The following is a 16,814-nucleotide window of genomic DNA, read 5'->3' on the forward strand; positions in this document are numbered from 1 at the left end:
AAAAGCGGCGTTCCATGGTGGTGAGCATGTCCGTGAATGCAAACTCGTGTCATAATCATTACTCGAGTCGATATCATTGTCGGTGCCCTCACTGTCACTTTGGATCATAAGGAATAACTCAACTGCCAAACGTGATGTGCTCTTGAGACTTGTCAGCATATTCCTCAGCAGTTCAGGCTCCATTCCCATAGACCGAAAGGGAAGACAGAGAGCTCAGTACAAAAACCATTGAAAGATAGCGCCAAATGTGGAAGGAAGCAAAGGGAATGCTGGGATGTGAATTGATACATCACGGGGCATTGGGACAAGACCCAGAATGCTCCGCACTTCCCACCCCCTTCCCATAAGTCACAGTGCCAGAATGGGAAGAGTTGCTCTCTGGGATAGCTGGCCACAATGCACCGCTCCCAATGCCGCTGCAAGTGCCACAAATGTGGCCATGCCAGTGCGCTGTCAGTGTGGACAGATTGTAGCGCTTTCCCTACTGCGCTGTACAAAGACAGGTTTAACTCACAGCACTCTACATCTGCAAATGTAGCCATACCCTGCGGGTAGTGAAAGGATTTTGAGGAACTTGGAAACCATTTACGAGAGGAGATGTGGAGCTTGCAGAATCCTCAGGGGCTATTTTCTGATAGGACAAACCAGTCTAGCAAAGTTGCCTGAAGTATTGCTTAGGGTATCCAGATAATCTGTTAGACACACTGAGAGAGAGAGGATTTCATTGTGAAATTAGAATGGGACTATTCATGCTACTGTGTACAGTTTAGTTCTGTAAAGATTAGTGGTTATTTTTTCAGTTACTTGTTATAAAACAGTTCTTTCTATAATAAATGTACCATACCACACTTGCTTTTAGTTACATGGACCTTGAGTTTTACCCAATTTAATTTAATAGCCCTTGATCACTAATAAAATGCTACTCTATTACATCTAATATGGAGAGCTCAAAAAGATAAGTAACAGGTGTAAATTTGACCAGATTATAAGCCTCTCTGAAAATCTATTCTTAATGGAGGCTTGTTAGAATTTGGCAGCTAAAATCTCCAGAGACTGTCTGCACTGAGCATCCTTCATTCCATGGCTGCTGGGGTCGCTCAGGCCTTTTTTCCCCCTCGCTTTTCCCACCAGTAAGGGAACTAGGCATCAGAACCGAGAACCGGAGGCTCTTGTGTGCTCTGTGTTCTCCCTGGTGGAGTACAGGTATCCTGACTGGAAAGCATAGGGGAGACGAGGACATATGAAGAGAGGGAGTGGGCATAGGATCAGAGGGGGGCACAGAGATGAGTGGGGGCACATGGGCAGACAGGTCTGTAAACAGTAGAACATATTCCCTCCAGAACATGGAATTGACCCAAGGATTCCTTAGTCTCAAAATACCTCTGCTGTCTAGCAAATAGCTGCGAATCACACTAAAAAAATGTGTTTCTTTCACATCTAATGGCTGGTCTATGGAATATGACAGCCTGCTACTGCTACCAGTTACTGAATTCAAGTGGAAGAGGTCGGTGCTTTGAATTTAAAGTCTATTTTAAAGTAGACAAGAACATGTGAGGAACAGTGGGGCGGCGGGGAATAAACGTGGGGAAATAGTTTTACTTTGTGTAATGACACATCCACTCCCAGTCTTTATTCAAGCCTAAGTTAATTGTATCCAGTTTGCAAATTAATTCCAATTCAGCAGCCTCTCCTTGGAGTCTGTTTTTGAAGTTTTTTTTGTTCTTGTCAACTGCTGGAAATGGCCCACCTTGATTATCACTACAAAAAGTTGGTTTCGCCGCCCTCCCCGCCCCCCTCCTACTGGTAATAGCTCACCTTAAGTGATCACACTCGTTACAGTGTGTATGGTAACACCCATTGTTTCATGTTCTCTGTGTATATAAATCTCCCCACTGTATTTTCTACTGTATGCATCTGATGAAGTGAGCTGTAGCTTACGAAAGCTTATGCTCAAATAAATTTGTTAGTCTCTAAGGTGCCACAAGTACTTTTTTTCTTTCTTTGGTAAGGTTGGCAATTAACCTATACATTATCTGGTGTGTGAGTTGACAGTCAGTTTTGCAATCTGTGTTGCCAGTTGGTAAACTGATGTAGTGAAGAGATTTGATTGTCTTCAGTGAAATATTTAGAGACTCTGTGTATGTAACCGCTTTCTTAATCCCTCCCTTGCTGTATCTTTTTTTTTTTGGTTTGTACAAACTATGGGTTCTGGGTATCTTTTAAAAATATTTTGAAACCAAACCTTATTTCCATCTTGGAGGTGGGGGTGGCGTGGGGGGCGTTCTCTGTAGTGATAACATCTTGGCTTCATATTGACTGAGTCTATATTTTCAGTCTTATAAAAAAATTATAATCATGTACTTTAAGAATAATCATTTGTTGCATTTCTGCAACAAAATGTTGTTTGAAAGAGTGACACAACTCTAAGCTTTCACTTAGTTTTTATTTTATTTTTAAAAAAATAGTTAAATGAGTAGAATGAAACTTGTATAGAGAATGTAGAGTTTCTGCAAACCATACTTCCATAATGTGTAATGAATTTATTAGAAAGAGTTTCTAAGGTCATTTTCTTAATGCTTAGATCAATCATTTTGTGTAATGTAGAGTGAGTGTACATTCCTGTTTTAAAATTAAGGTAATTACATAAGTCTGGTCCAAACAACTTATACTGGCTTAACTACAGTTGGTTTAAAAATTGTGCAAGCCCCTGTATAGACACACATCACAATTGGCTTGCATAGCTCACTTTTATTACTTTACAATTAGCCTATATAAGGGATCTGCACAGGCTCAACTAAGTTGTTTTTTAAACACATTTTAGTTAAACCAGTGTAACATTTTTGTGTAATTCAGGGCCTTGCTTTGTTTTGGGGGGTTGTGTGTTTCTGTGATTCTCTGAAAAGTATGGATGAAATTGTTCTGTTTAGTGTATCTTAAGGAATTTACCAAATATATTTTTTTGTTTTACAGGCTATTCAGCAATAGTTATGAACTCCCGGTTACGAGCGTTAGGTGGGAGGATAAATAACATACGAGCATCAGAACTACCAAAAGAGAAAACCCGATCAGAGATCATCTGTAGTGTCCACTTTTTGGATGGCTCAGTACAAAGCTTCAAAGTCAATGTAAGTTCTGAAGACTTTTTTTTCACATTGGCTTAAAACTTGAGGTTAAAATCTGAGGATCAAATCTGTGAGTTATTAGGCAAATGGTTTATATCTGGGATTGAAGATGTACTTTTCTATCATGGGATATTTCATAGTCATTGGTTATGAAGTGAATATGCAAATCTGATATTTCAGCTGTCTTTCTAATATCTGTTGATATCGGTTAGTAGTAAACTTATTTCGCGCAGAATGTATCCGGGAGATGGATCACTTGGGTGATGTGGGAACTGGATAAAGCTAAGTTTTTATTGGATGTTACCCGTTGTGAATGATCATTTGTAGATAAATGAGTGAGGCTTCTGAATTTGATTGGGGGAGCCCATTTTTATCTATCTTGTGGTAACACTGAAGAGGGGTGTTTTAGGGAATGTGCCTGATAAGCAGGTGCAGCCATGTCAGTGCTTGCTTTCTTAGAGGAGTTGGAATGACCACTTCTCTTCCTTTTTTTCTTCAATGCTCTTTCATCTTTCGAGATGCTTGGCAACTTCCCTTTTCTCCCTTCTTATACAAGTGTCAGGTAGATGATGGGTGGGAGAATAGGAGCATGATTTAAGAGGACAATTCACATTGTCAGGCTCCTGCACATCTGTGGGTTGATTTTGGGTAAATAGAGAGAATTTGAAACTCAACCATATTGCATTTGGAAGAAGTTTGCTATTATGAATCCTTCTGGTTTGTATTACAGCTTGATTTGAAGAGTAGATTTGGCCTGGTTAAAGTAGGGATATGCTCCCAGAGAAGATAACACAAAACCTTCATGAAAGGTGAATGTACCAATTCCAATAGCCAATTTGATTTGCAGGGAATCAGGTTTTCCCTTTTGATGGAAATTAACCAATTAGCCATTTAAAAAAAAATAAAAGCATTATTAAAAAACTGCTCTGAAGAGTAACAAGCTACTGGTATAAAACCCTCATTATTAAAACTGACTTGACTTTTTCTAGTGGAAATTGCCAAAGTATTGTAATAAAACAAATCAATTAAATAGCCTGATCAGCTGTGTCCTATTAAAATTTTTTAAAACTTCTTGTCAGAGGTAATAAACATTAAATGTCCTATTACTGTGGCTGAAACTATTGATCTTCTTTACCAAGGTCCTACCTAAATACCCAAAGAACAGGACTCGGTGGTGATGTGGGACTTCAACTACCCAGACATCTGTTGGAAAAATAATACAGTAGGGCACAGATTATCTAACAAATTCTTGGAATGTATTGGAGATAACTTTTTACTGCAGATGGTGGAGAGAGCCATGAGGGAGGGAAGAGACTCTTCTAGAGTTGATTCTGACTAATAGGGAGGATCTGATTGAGAATTTGAAGGTGGAAGGCAGCTTGGGTGAAACTGATCCTGAAATAATAGCATTTATAGTTTTAAGGAATGGCAGGAGGGAAAACAGCAGAATAAAGACAAGGGACTTTATGAAGGCAGACTTTAACAAACTCCAGAGAATTGGTAGGTAATATTCCATGGGAAGCAATAAGGAACAAATGAAAGTACTACACTTAGGAAGAAATAATCACATAAATACAAAATGGGAATCTACTGCGTAGATAAGGGTACTGCAGGAAAGGATCTGAAGGTTACAAAACTACATATTTAATTACAAACTAAATATGGTACAACAAGGTAATACTGTTGCAAAAAAAGCAAATGTCATTCTGGGATGTATTAGCAAGAGTATTGTTAGCAAGAGAAGAGAAGTAATTCTTCATCTCTACTCAGCACCAATAAGGTCTGAACTGGAGTACTGTGTCCAATTCTGGGCATCACACTTTGGGAAAAAATGTGGACAAATTGGAGAAAGTCCAGAGGAGGGCAACAAAAGTGATTGAAGGTCTAGAAAACATGACTTAGAAGGAAAGATTGAAAAAATTGGTTTTGTTTAGTCTGGAGAAGAGAAGACTTGAGGGGAGACATAAGTCTTCAAGTACATAAGAGGTTGCAATAAAGAGGAGGGTGATAAATTGTTCTTCTTATCCACAGAGGATAGGACAAGAAGTAGTGGGCTGAAATTGCAACAAAGGAGATTTAGGCTAGACATTAGGAAAAACTTTCTGACTGTAAGAGGAGTTAAGCAGTGGACCAAATTACCTAGGGAGGTTGAAAAATCTCTGTTATTGGAGGCTTTTAAGAACAGGTTAGACAACACCTGTCAGGTATGGTCTAGAATAGATAATACTTAGTCCTCCCTCAGTGCATGGCACTGGACTAGATGGCCTGACAAGGTTCCTTCCAGTCCTACATTTCTATGATTCATGTATTAGCCAAATACTGTACCTTGAAGTAATATTAAACCAGACCCTCTTCCCCATTCCTGCCTCTGAGTAAAATGAAGAGGGACCGTATCTTGGAATGTTACAATTTTTCCTTTTTTGTCCATTAGTCTAATTACAGCAATATTTTGTATGTTGGATCTGCAAGTCTCAAGTTTTCGAAGCAAATACTCTGAGACAAATTGCACTGCACAAGATGCCTCTCAGATCAGAGCTGTTTACTATGCACAAATTAGCATTTCAAATAGCATAAACCCTTTCTAGAATTTAGTACCAAAGCAAAACTTAATGGAGGCATCTTACTTACTACAATATATTGAGTTTAAAGCACCTTTTGGTCCTAAATGGCAGTGTCATGCAATTGGTCTAGTTGAACTCAGACAAATAATCTAACATGGTTGTGATTTTATTGAATTATTTTATGCAAATCTAGACAAGTCTGTATCCCAGTTATAGGGCTAACTAAGTCTCTGTCTACTTTCTGGTCTCTGAGTGCATGCACCTCACATCTTGGGCTTTTAGCCCATTTTTGCTTGTTTGGAATTTCACAATTCTGCCACTCTCAGACCAGCAGCACCTGCATACGCTATCCCATGTATACCAACCTCTTGTCACGCTGCAGGTTCAGTTGGTTTCAGGCAACTGCCTTTCCTCCCTTTGGGAGTCTTTGACCCATGATATAGACTAACAACCTACTTAAAGAATTTTTATTAAGCAGTTGGAATAAAGCATTAAAGAGAAAAGGATTTTAAAACTTTCTGTATGCATTTCTCTCTTACCTGATGTTCTTCTGTTCCATAATGGCATCCTAGACAGGCTTACTTTCTTCAGATACTATGGTGGGTTCCTAATCGCTGAGCGTGTTTCAGCTGGTGTTCTATCTGCCTCACTGAAATTTCCCTTTTAAACCCTGCAAGGTTGTTTTCCAAAAGACTTCTTCACATGTCCCTGGGCTTTGGTCCCCCTAGTCAAACCAGTTTTATAGGCTGTCTGAGGAGAGGAATGGGATTGAGCCATTGTCCCTAAGTGACCCTTAAGCAAAAGTGATTAGGTGACCATTGAGAGTCATCTCCTTTGTGCTTGGAATACTCAGATAATCCTCTAATGGGAGGCACTTAATTAAAAATATTGTTATGAGCTGGTTGGAACCTTGGTTTAGATTGTTAAAACCTTCACCTAAGACAAAAAGAGTATGTGAACCTGCCCAGGAGCTTTTTGGCTGAGTATTGTTTTGAATAGGTGTGGGAATATGGGGGAAGGCAGAACAGAAAAACGGAGAGAACAGAGGTTGGGGGGAGAGAGAGCTAGTCTAAAGGAGCAGCAGAAATCATTTTGTGGTCCTGAAAGAAACCTGGGAAGATGTTTTTGGGTCAGAAGTACACGCAAAAAAGAGGGCTCTTGGTGGCGTGAGGAAAAGAAGCCGTTTCCTGTTGTGTCTCTAAACACAGAGGAAATCACACAAGACTTTATGTATTCTTTGTAAATAGAAAAAAAACTGCATCAAGAAAATACCTGACTAGTTCCAGTTTCTGCTCCCAACTGAAACATATATAGGGCTCCAAACTTTGACTAGTGGCTTGGGTTGAAATGGGGCGACGATATTGATACTGAAAACTACAGGCCGTGTCTTCACTGCTAAGAAAAGATGGGTGTGGGGCATGAGTGTGGATGGTTGGTTGTTTACCTATTGCATTGTAAAATCCCTGTAGAGGCAAGGCTGTGTAGTTCTTATAGCAGTTTATCTAGGTGAGGTCAAGCACAGATAGAGGAGATATTATGTTGATCTCACCTATCTGTATTTCAGTAAAAAACAAAAAAAACCAACCCTCAGAGCCTTGTCTCAGCTAGGATTTTTACAGTGAGATAACAAATGCACATTAGTTACTTTAGAATAAAAATACACCTTTTTTGGCAGTGAAGATGTAGCCATTACTAAAGAGCAACAATTCCTAAAGAGCATGCCCATATGTCTCTCACTATGATTAAACAGTTTTTAGTGTTTGTCTTTTCTTTGAGATAATCATACAACACTAGCATAATTAAATTTATTTGCATATTATGTGTTTCTGTATATACTGTAAAATGTGATTATTTCAGACTGTTGGATATACAGGTGTATGAATTAACAAACTGAGTAGACTTTCTTATCCATTTTTACTGCATTTACTATGAAGACCTCAAAGGTAAATATCACTTTTTTGGTAAAACACACCTATTCAGTTGTTTGCTTTGTGCTTTTTAAATTGAGAATTCTGTTTCTTTTTTTCATGACATTGTTGTCTGATAAAAATCATGTGTTCCTCCTTCTCTGAGTGATGGTCCCTACTGTATTCCGCCATGTGCCCAGAGCTGGAGCTTTTCAAAGTAGTATTACTCATCGGTCCACGCATGTGCTCTTGTACTGCCTTTTGGTTTTGCCCAAGGCGATAAAGGGTGGGACAGACCAACCGCATCTCCAGTTCCTTCTCACTGCTGTATGGTCTGAGTTGGAGCTTGTGCTGTCCTCTTATCCTTGGTGACACATTTTCCAAACTTCTTAGAAAAACTGTTTTTACTTTGTTCATATTTAGTATTCTGTTGTTTTTTGCAATTATTTTCTAGTTCCTAGAAGTTTTATAGGATTAAAAACTTGGACGCCACTTTGGTGGTTTTCCAACCAAACAATCCCTCTCACCCTTTCTAGCACCCAGGTCTGTGTCCTAGATTATCTCGGAGATACCAGGATTCAAAGTCTGCACTTTCTGCCCTTGCTTGTTTTCTATCAGTGACAAGCACAACAGTTGTTTGTACTGTTTGGGGGAAGTCTATGTGCAGTATCTGTCTCTCCCTCCCTGTCGGTGCATGGCTGAGCTCTCCGCCTCAAAAAGTACCTCATGGGTACCGCAATCAGGCCACAATCAGATCCTGGCCCAGGAACCCCCCCATACATTGGCCTGAACATGCTGAACTATCTACAGGTTTCAGCCATGGGGGAGCATCGCATTCCAATGCTCACGAGAATGACAAAAGGCCACACCATTCGCTGGATGTGCTGGTCCCAGTTCCAGAACTGTATACCCCTCCTGCTTTGGCTCCCCCAGCATCCCGGGGTCTTAGAAGCTTCTCTGAGGCTCAGCCAAGTTTTGACTGAATTCTTTGCTCTGTGTCCTCAATATTCTTTAAATAGTTTATTCCTTATGGCTTTTAAAAAGAAAAAGAAAGAAACCAAGTTCCCCACATTCCATATTTGCTAAACAGCAGAAGAATACTCTGTATTGCATAGTATGTACAATCCATGAGTCAGAAGGCTCTCTGATTCCAGGCACACCATAATATGGAAGAAAGCAGAATTCCTGTAGTGCCCTGTCTTCTCCATGCACTTTCACTAATCATAGAAGAAAAGCCTAACACTGTCTATGAACTTTCCTAATCTGAATATGTATGTGCAGATATGCTGACAGACTTAGATCGCATCACAGTGCACAAACACTTCCAATGCACAGTGCACAACCAATGCACAACCAAATTACAATGCACAAACCCAATGCACAAACATTTCCAAACCCTTCGGTTTCACAAAGCACAACCAATTTTCATTAAACCATTTAAAGGCATGTTTGTAATACAGAAGCTATATCCTTGCAAAATTCCAAGTTCTTATCTGCTAATTATACACTGGAGCTCCTTCAATGAGAAGTGTAGTATTTTTTCACTCTTAAAGCTTCAATATAGCTAAAACATTTTGGTTAACATTTTTCAAAGTGATTCAGACTTGAGAGAACACTACCAAATTTCAGCCACAAAGGTAAATAATTGAAAAAGTATAAGTCACTGAAGATGACACTTAAAATGAAAACATTTGTGCAAACTTATCAGTGAGTGTTGCTAAACTTAGATATCTTAATTGTATCTTTATCTTTTAGCCTTTTGTAAATACAAAGAAATGTCTGAGTTTTTACAATCAGTGTATGGTATTGATACTTTTTGTTTACTAGCTTTTTAAAAGAATGAACATCACATGGGACATTTGGGGACAATGTAAGTTCATATTAAATCTGACATCCTGAAATGTGAGAGAATATCAGTCGGCCAAGGATTCAGAACAAAAAAATGGAACAAAGTAAGATCCATGAAGCAATGTCGTGATGGGAAAATTGTTTCACTAAAATAATGTCTGCACTACAAAGCTAAGTCCACTTCATGTAAGTCGACATTGAGCCTCTGATTTAAGCAAGTCAATCTTGCGTGTCCACTCTATGCTCATTGTGTTGGCGGAGTGCATCCTCACGAGCAGGGCTTGCATCGATGCATGGAGCACTGCACTATGGGTAGCTATTCCACAATGCAGGTAGCCGAGTGGAATTTTGGGTTGGGCTTGCAATGCCTTATTGGACCAAAACATTGGTGGAGGTGGTTATGGGAACATGGCGTTAGCCTCCCATGATACACTTACCACCCTCCTTCAATGGCAAACAAACCAAGCCTTTTTCACGCCTTTTTTCGTAAGCCAGGGTTATTCATGCAGATGCTATAGCACGATAAGCATGGACCCCGCTCAGCTGTACACTGTTGTTGAGAGCATTACAAACACCTCATGCCTTATTCTGCAGTATTTACACAGCCGATACAGGAGCTGCTGCAAGGAACAAAGTGATGACATGCAAGCAGCCCTGCTGGAAGACATAGGGCGGAGCAATTCACAGTTGCTGGCACCAGTTATGCGTCACCTTGACATGGTTGAGCGGCATTTCTGGGCCTGGGAAACAAGCACTGACCAGTGGGATTGCATTGTTATGCATCTATGGGATGATGAGTACCAGCTGCAGAACTTTCAAATGCATAAGGCCAATTTCCACGGACTGTGTGCAGAGCTTTCCCCAGCCCTGAAGCACAGCAATACTGAAATGAGAGCTGCTAGGACAGTGGAAAAGCGAGTGGCAATAGCTCTGTGGAAGCTTGCAGCGCCAGACTGCTACCAGTCAGTGGGGAATCAATTTGGAGTGATGGGGTCACCGCCGAGAATTGCATGCAGCTCCTCATAAAAACAGCGTGTCTGTGAGGCAGAACCAGAATGATTGTTTGCCTCCCTTGTCTTCTGGTACACTAGCTGAAGCTCCTTTATTTTCACACTGCACTGGTGTGTGTCCCTGATATAGCCCTTCTCCCTCATTCCCACATAATCTTGGTGTGTAGAGGTCCATGTTTCTTCTGCTGGATCTGAGCTTTTCCTGTACAGACTCTTCTCCTCACACGGCAATAAGATCCACCACCTCCTGTGTACTCCGTGCTGGAGCATGTTTGCAGCCTTAAGTCTCCATGATCAGCTGTGCTGGCAAGCTCTCCACACTGCATAAACAGGAAATGAAAATTCAAAAGTTCCTGGGGCTTTAACAGGGGAGTGGCTGTTTCCTGTTTACCTGGCTGACATGCAGTGCAGTTGAAAGTGCTCTCCAGAGCAGTCACAACGGAGCACTGTGGGACACGTCCTGGAGGCCAGTTCATTAGAATTACACAACGCAGTGTCTACACTATCCCCATGTCAATCTCTGGGTATCTAATCAAACACTATGCCTCTCGTGGAGGTGGAGTACAGCACTCGACTTTACAGGCCACTTAGGTTGGCGGAAGGGATTTGGTAATGTAGACACATGCATTATTAGATTAACTTAACGCGGCTTATGTCATAGAATCATAGAATATAAGGGTTGGAAGGGACCCCAGAAGGTCATCTAGTCCAACCCCCTGCTCGAAGCAGGACCAAATCCCAGTTAAATCATCCCAGCCAGGGCTTTGTCAAGCCTGACCTTAAAAACCTCTAAGGAAGGAGATTCTACCACCTCCCTAGGTATCGCATTCCAGTGTTTCACCACCCTCTTAGTGAAAAAGTTTTTCCTAATATCCAATCTAAACCTCCCCCACTGCAACTTGAGACCATTACTCCTCGTTCTGTCATCTGCTACCATTGAGAACAGTCTAGAGCCATCCTCTTTGGAACCCCCTTTCAGGTAGTTGAAAGCAGCTATCAAATCCCCCCTCATTCTTCTCTTCTGCAGGCTAAACAATCCCAGCTCCCTCAGCCTCTCCTCATAACTCATGTGTTCCAGACCCCTAATCATTTTTGTTGCCCTTCGCTGGACGCTCTCCAATTTATCCACATCCTTCTTGAAGTGTGGGGCCCAAAACTGGACACAGTACTCCAGATGAGGCCTCACCAATGTCGAATAGAGGGGAACGATCGCGTACCTCGATCTGCTCGCTATGCCCCTACTTATACATCCCAAAATGCCATTGGCCTTCTTGGCAACAAGGGCACACTGCTGACTCATATCCAGCTTCTCGTCCACTGTCACCCCTAGGTCCTTTTCCGCAGAACTGCTGCCTAGCCATTTGGTCCCTAGTCTGTAGCTGTGCATTGGGTTCTTCCGTCCTAAGTGCAAGACCCTGCTCTTATCCTTATTGAACCTCATCAGATTTCTTTTGGCCCAATCCTCCAATTTGTCTAGGTCGTTCTGTATCCTATCCCTCCCCTCCAGCGTATCTACCACTCCTCCCAGTTTAGTATCATCCGCAAATTTGCTAAGAGTGCAATCCACACCATCCTCCAGATCATTTATGAAGATATTGAACAAAACCGGCCCCAGAACCGACCCTTGGGGCACTCCACTTGATACCGGCTGCCAACTAGACATGGAGCCATTGATAACTACCCGTTGAGCCCAACAATCTAGCCAGCTTTCTACCCACCTTATAGTGCATTCATCCAGCCCATACTTCCTTAACTTGCTGACAAGAATACTGTGGGAGACCGTGTCAAAAGCTTTGCTAAAGTCAAGAAACAATACATCCACTGCTTTCCCTTCATCCACAGAACCAGTAATCTCATCATAAAAGGCGATTAGATTAGTCAGGCATGACCTTCCCTTGGTGAATCCATGCTGGCTGTTCCTGATCACTTTCCTCTCATGCAAGTGCTTCAGGATTGATTCTTTGAGGACCTGCTCCATGATTTTTCCAGGGACTGAGGTGAGGCTGACTGGCCTGTAGTTCCCAGGATCCTCCTTCTTACCTTTTTTAAAGATTGGCACTACATTAGCCTTTTTCCAGTCATCCGGGACTTCCCCCGTTCGCCACGAGTTTTCAAAGATAATGGCCAATGGCTCTGCAATCACAGCCGCCAATTCCTTCAGCACTCTCGGATGCAACTCGTCCGGCCCCATGGACTTGTGCACGTCCAGCTTTTCTAAATAGTCCCTAACCACCTCTATCTCCACAGAGGGCTGGCCATCTCTTCCCCATTTTGCGATGCCCAGCGCAGCAGTCTGGGAGCTGACCTTGTTAGTGAAAACAGAGGCAAAAAAAGCATTGAGTACATTAGCTTTTTCCACATCCTCTGTCACTAGGTTGCCTCCCTCATTCAGTAAGGGGCCCACACTTTCCTTGGCTTTCTTCTTGTTGCCAACATACCTGAAGAAACCCTTCTTGTTACTCTTGACATCTCTGGTTAGCTGCAGCTCCAGGTGCGATTTGACCCTCCTGATATCATTCCTACATGCCCGAGCAATATTTTTATACTCTTCCCTGGTCATATGTCCAACCTTCCACTTCTTGTAAGCCTCTTTTTTATGTTTAAGATCCGCTAGGATTTCACCATTAAGCCAAGCTGGTCGCCTGCCATATTTACTATTCTTTCGACTCATCGGGATGGTTTGTCCCTGTAACCTCAACAGGGATTCCTTGAAATACAGCCAGCTCTCCTGGACTCCTTTCCCCTTCAAGTTAGTCCCCCAGGGGATCCTGGCCATCTGTTCCCTGAGGGAGTCGAAGTCTGCTTTCCTGAAGTCCAGGGTCCGTATCCTGCTGCTTACCTTTCTTCCCTGCGTCAGGATCCTGAACTCAACCAACTCATGGTCACTGCCTCCCAGATTCCCATCCACTGTCGATTAAGTTTGTAGTGTAGCCCAGGCCTAAATTGACAATGGTGGTTTGATTGTTCAGTGTAAAAACGTATTTGCTTTTTTCGTGTTGTTGTGTTGTTTGCCAGATTTCTAGAATGACCATGGATTTAAATTACTTTTCAATCACTGACAATGAGTGAAACAGAACTTACCATGTTTTGATTCCTGCAACTAACAACCAAACTGAGGTTGGAGCTTTCTCAGTATATGTTTGAAATTATAGGAAGTAGCTCAGAAGGTAAAGAAGGAAGTCAGCGTAGGTACCAAAATGTAGTTATCTAGGAACTGATATCTCCTTAGAAGAATCCGCAGACTTAGAGATCACAGCTTGAAAACTTGAAACTTAATTCAGTGTTGGGGTCAGTGGAGGGCATGTTAAAATGAAGAGAACATTAAAACACACTGAATATGCATATTAGGGTATTTTTCTGGTCATGTGATCAGTGAAATATTCAACTTTATATTTTCAGCATTAGCCTACAAACTCCTTTTCACAGCTAGAGCTTCTGTTTCAGTCTGTCTGCATTATCAGGTCAGAGAGAAGGAGATCATATGTAAAGCTTGTTCTCAGTCAGAGGTGGACAAGGCAGCTCTTCATTTGACAATTCCATTATATGACATCTAAACATAAAGTAAACAAAACCGTATTAAGTTAAACAATATCTGTCAAAATCCTGTTAAAATACATATTAAAAATATGCACACACACACCATTTCTCCAAATGAAATCAATAGGAATGATTTGAGCCTCTGACTGTCAGGTGCTGGGACTAGATGACAGGGGGTTGGTTCACTTGATAATTGCTCTGTTCTGTTCATTCCCTCTGAAACATCTGGCATTGGCCACTATTGGAAGACAGGATACTGGGGTAGATGGACCATTGATCTTACCCAATGTAGCCATTCTTATGCTGTTACGATTTTCTTCTTGTCCTAGTATACTGTAAAACTGCAAAAAAGTTGAGACACAGAGATATTTCACAGCTAACATTAATTTAGAATTTTAATGCATTTATCATGGGTGTATTTCTGAAATACCTGCAGAGATCTACTCGTAGCAGAGGAGGATGGAATCATTTTAAAGTGGAACTGAAATACCTAACATGTTCAAATGTCATTTTGGGAGACTGTGTTTTTCCCCCTTTGCAGTTATGAAGTCCCAGAAAGTTGAATTTAGGCATCCTTCTTTATTCACCTGGTGAAATTTTGAATTTTGTGAAACCAGCAGGGAGTCTGTGCTCTATCTCCTTTCCATCAGATAAAATTGAATAGTTGTCCTTGCTTTCCTAGTGACTGGATCGGTAGGTACCTAGATAGCTGAAACCCAAGAGTCCCAGAACCAGTCAGAATAAGAGGAAGATAGTGTTCAGCAGGGCAAGTAGCTTGAGTAACTGACGGTACATAACTTCCCTCTTATCTTAAGGTGTCTGCTGGACTGTCACATTCAGGATTGTTGGCATTCTTACTAGACATGTTACGCTAGAATTCCCAATCACTAAGAGTGACTACAAATTCAGCCTTTCAGATGTAGACTTCCTCGAAGTCACCTATGCCTTTGTTACTTGAATGCTTTGCCTAGTACAGCTTGTTGTACCTGAGACTTACCTTGAATGCATCTCAGAAGTTTTAATCGGTATAGATTGTGGTTATCCACCTTTTTAGTAGCTCAGGCTGGCAAGGACACACACATCTGTGGCCCCAACTGACCGTGGCTGTCATTTCCCTTTATATATAGTCAATGTTACCTATACATGCTGAAATGATCTCTTCTCTCTGCTCCATCATGACACCTGCATCCAACTGGAACACCTTCTGTCCAAAGGATGGAAGTGAGTTCAAACCAGTGGCAGGAAAATTCTCTCCCATCAAAAGTACATCTGAAACCAAGTGTGGTATAGGATACTTTGTTTTAAAAGTATTCCCAGTTTTTTCGCAAACCACAGGTTTTCACTCTTAGGAGGCTGGGTGGTTCTTTCCCTGATCTTCAAGTTCAAAGCAATATGATGGGATGGGATCACTGTGCATGTGCTTCTCGTATTGGGGGGAAATGCCACTTTTATTCTAAGTTATGTAAAATGTACTCATGTTGCTGAGCTCTTTTATAAACGTTTTAAAGCAGTAATACACGTTCCCTCTGCAACTTTTGGTATAAAAATAACTAGAGTTTTCCTTTTAAATGTTTCTTTAGTAAATGGGAGCAAACAGGTGGTACTAGAAAGTAAGTTGTGGCACTATGATTTTAACTCACTGGTTCATATGCTTGTCAGGAATTACTATATTTAGGCTCAGAAGGATCAGATTTTTATTGGTAAATGTCAGTTTCATCATACACGCACATATTGTTGAAAAGATACTTCTATTGATGATTAAAGTTTACAGATAGGCAAAGAAGGAAAATTTCTACTTGAGAACTTATTAGATTTTGACTTATGGCTATTTACTTTGTATATTTTGATATATGACGATGACAATTTGTATTTTAATGGTTATAAAACTTTAACTTTGAGAAAATATAATAAAAATGGAAAACTTCTCAAAACCCATAATATTTGTGCGACTGATTATTTAAATGAATAAAAATAGAAAAAATGTATAAAACTAAACATTGATATTATCTGATGAATTTGTAAAAAAAATTAAATAAAAATAAAAATTGAATTCTGCCAAACCTAACTATGTTGGAGGTTTGTACCTCTGGACTTCTACAGGTGTAGAAGAAAAAAGCATAAAACTTGCTCTTCAGTGTAAAGTCTTTTCTATATTACTTTTTCTCTTTTATGCTACTGTTTCTAATATAAGATGCCCTTTTCTGAATCTGTTTTTTGGAACTGAGATTTTTCTTTTAAACTGGTCAATTTTTTAACAAGGCATTTTTTGTGAAAGTCAAACTTATCAAGCATTAATAACTTAAGAATAACTTCTCCTGAAAGCCAAGTGGCAAGGGCTGTTTCTCTATTGCCCTCATATCCACAGAGATGTCTGTCAAATCAGAGTTGACTATAGAGCATCTTGGAATCTTTTTTGACATACATTTACATGTAAACCTAAAGACCATAAATAGTCTCTGAGAGTTAGTGCTACTCAGCCAAGCGCTTTAGTACACATTTTTAACTTACTTTTCTTGAGTAGACCAAGATCTATAAAACAAGGCTTAGAAGATGTGTGAACCAGAATGAAATTGATTTCCTTTGTGTACTTGATTTTTTTTTTATTTCAGAAACATCTGAAAAATCTTGTTGTTCAATTGCTGGGTATATTTTGAGAATCAATTCTCTAATCAGTCCCTCCCCCCGCACCCAGTTTTGTCATCTTGTGTTGTCGTCCCAGGGAGTACACATTTTAATCTGTTAAATAGGATTGTAAGATCTTCAGTGTTGGAGCTTTCTACAATACGTAAAAGGAAAGTACTGAGTAAGATTATGGCACTTATTGTGCTG

General features: G+C 40.6%; 1 protein-coding gene across 4 annotated transcripts in view; it reads left to right on the plus strand.

Moving 5' to 3' along the window:
* The window catches only part of PTPN3 (protein tyrosine phosphatase non-receptor type 3), a 268,650-nt gene that overhangs the window by 57,691 nt on the left and 194,145 nt on the right, over positions 1 to 16,814 (plus strand). For all 4 annotated transcript variants that reach the window (XM_048839333.2, XM_075125561.1, XM_048839334.2 and 1 more), the window contains exon 2: positions 2,971 to 3,125. In XM_048839333.2, coding sequence (XP_048695290.1) covers positions 2,988 to 3,125 — 138 coding nt within the window. In that variant the 5' untranslated portion in view covers positions 2,971 to 2,987. The remainder of the gene's footprint in view (positions 1 to 2,970; positions 3,126 to 16,814) is intronic.

This window comes from Caretta caretta, chromosome 2 (assembly GCF_965140235.1).
Source record: "Caretta caretta isolate rCarCar2 chromosome 2, rCarCar1.hap1, whole genome shotgun sequence".
Lineage (NCBI taxonomy): Eukaryota > Metazoa > Chordata > Testudines > Cheloniidae > Caretta > Caretta caretta.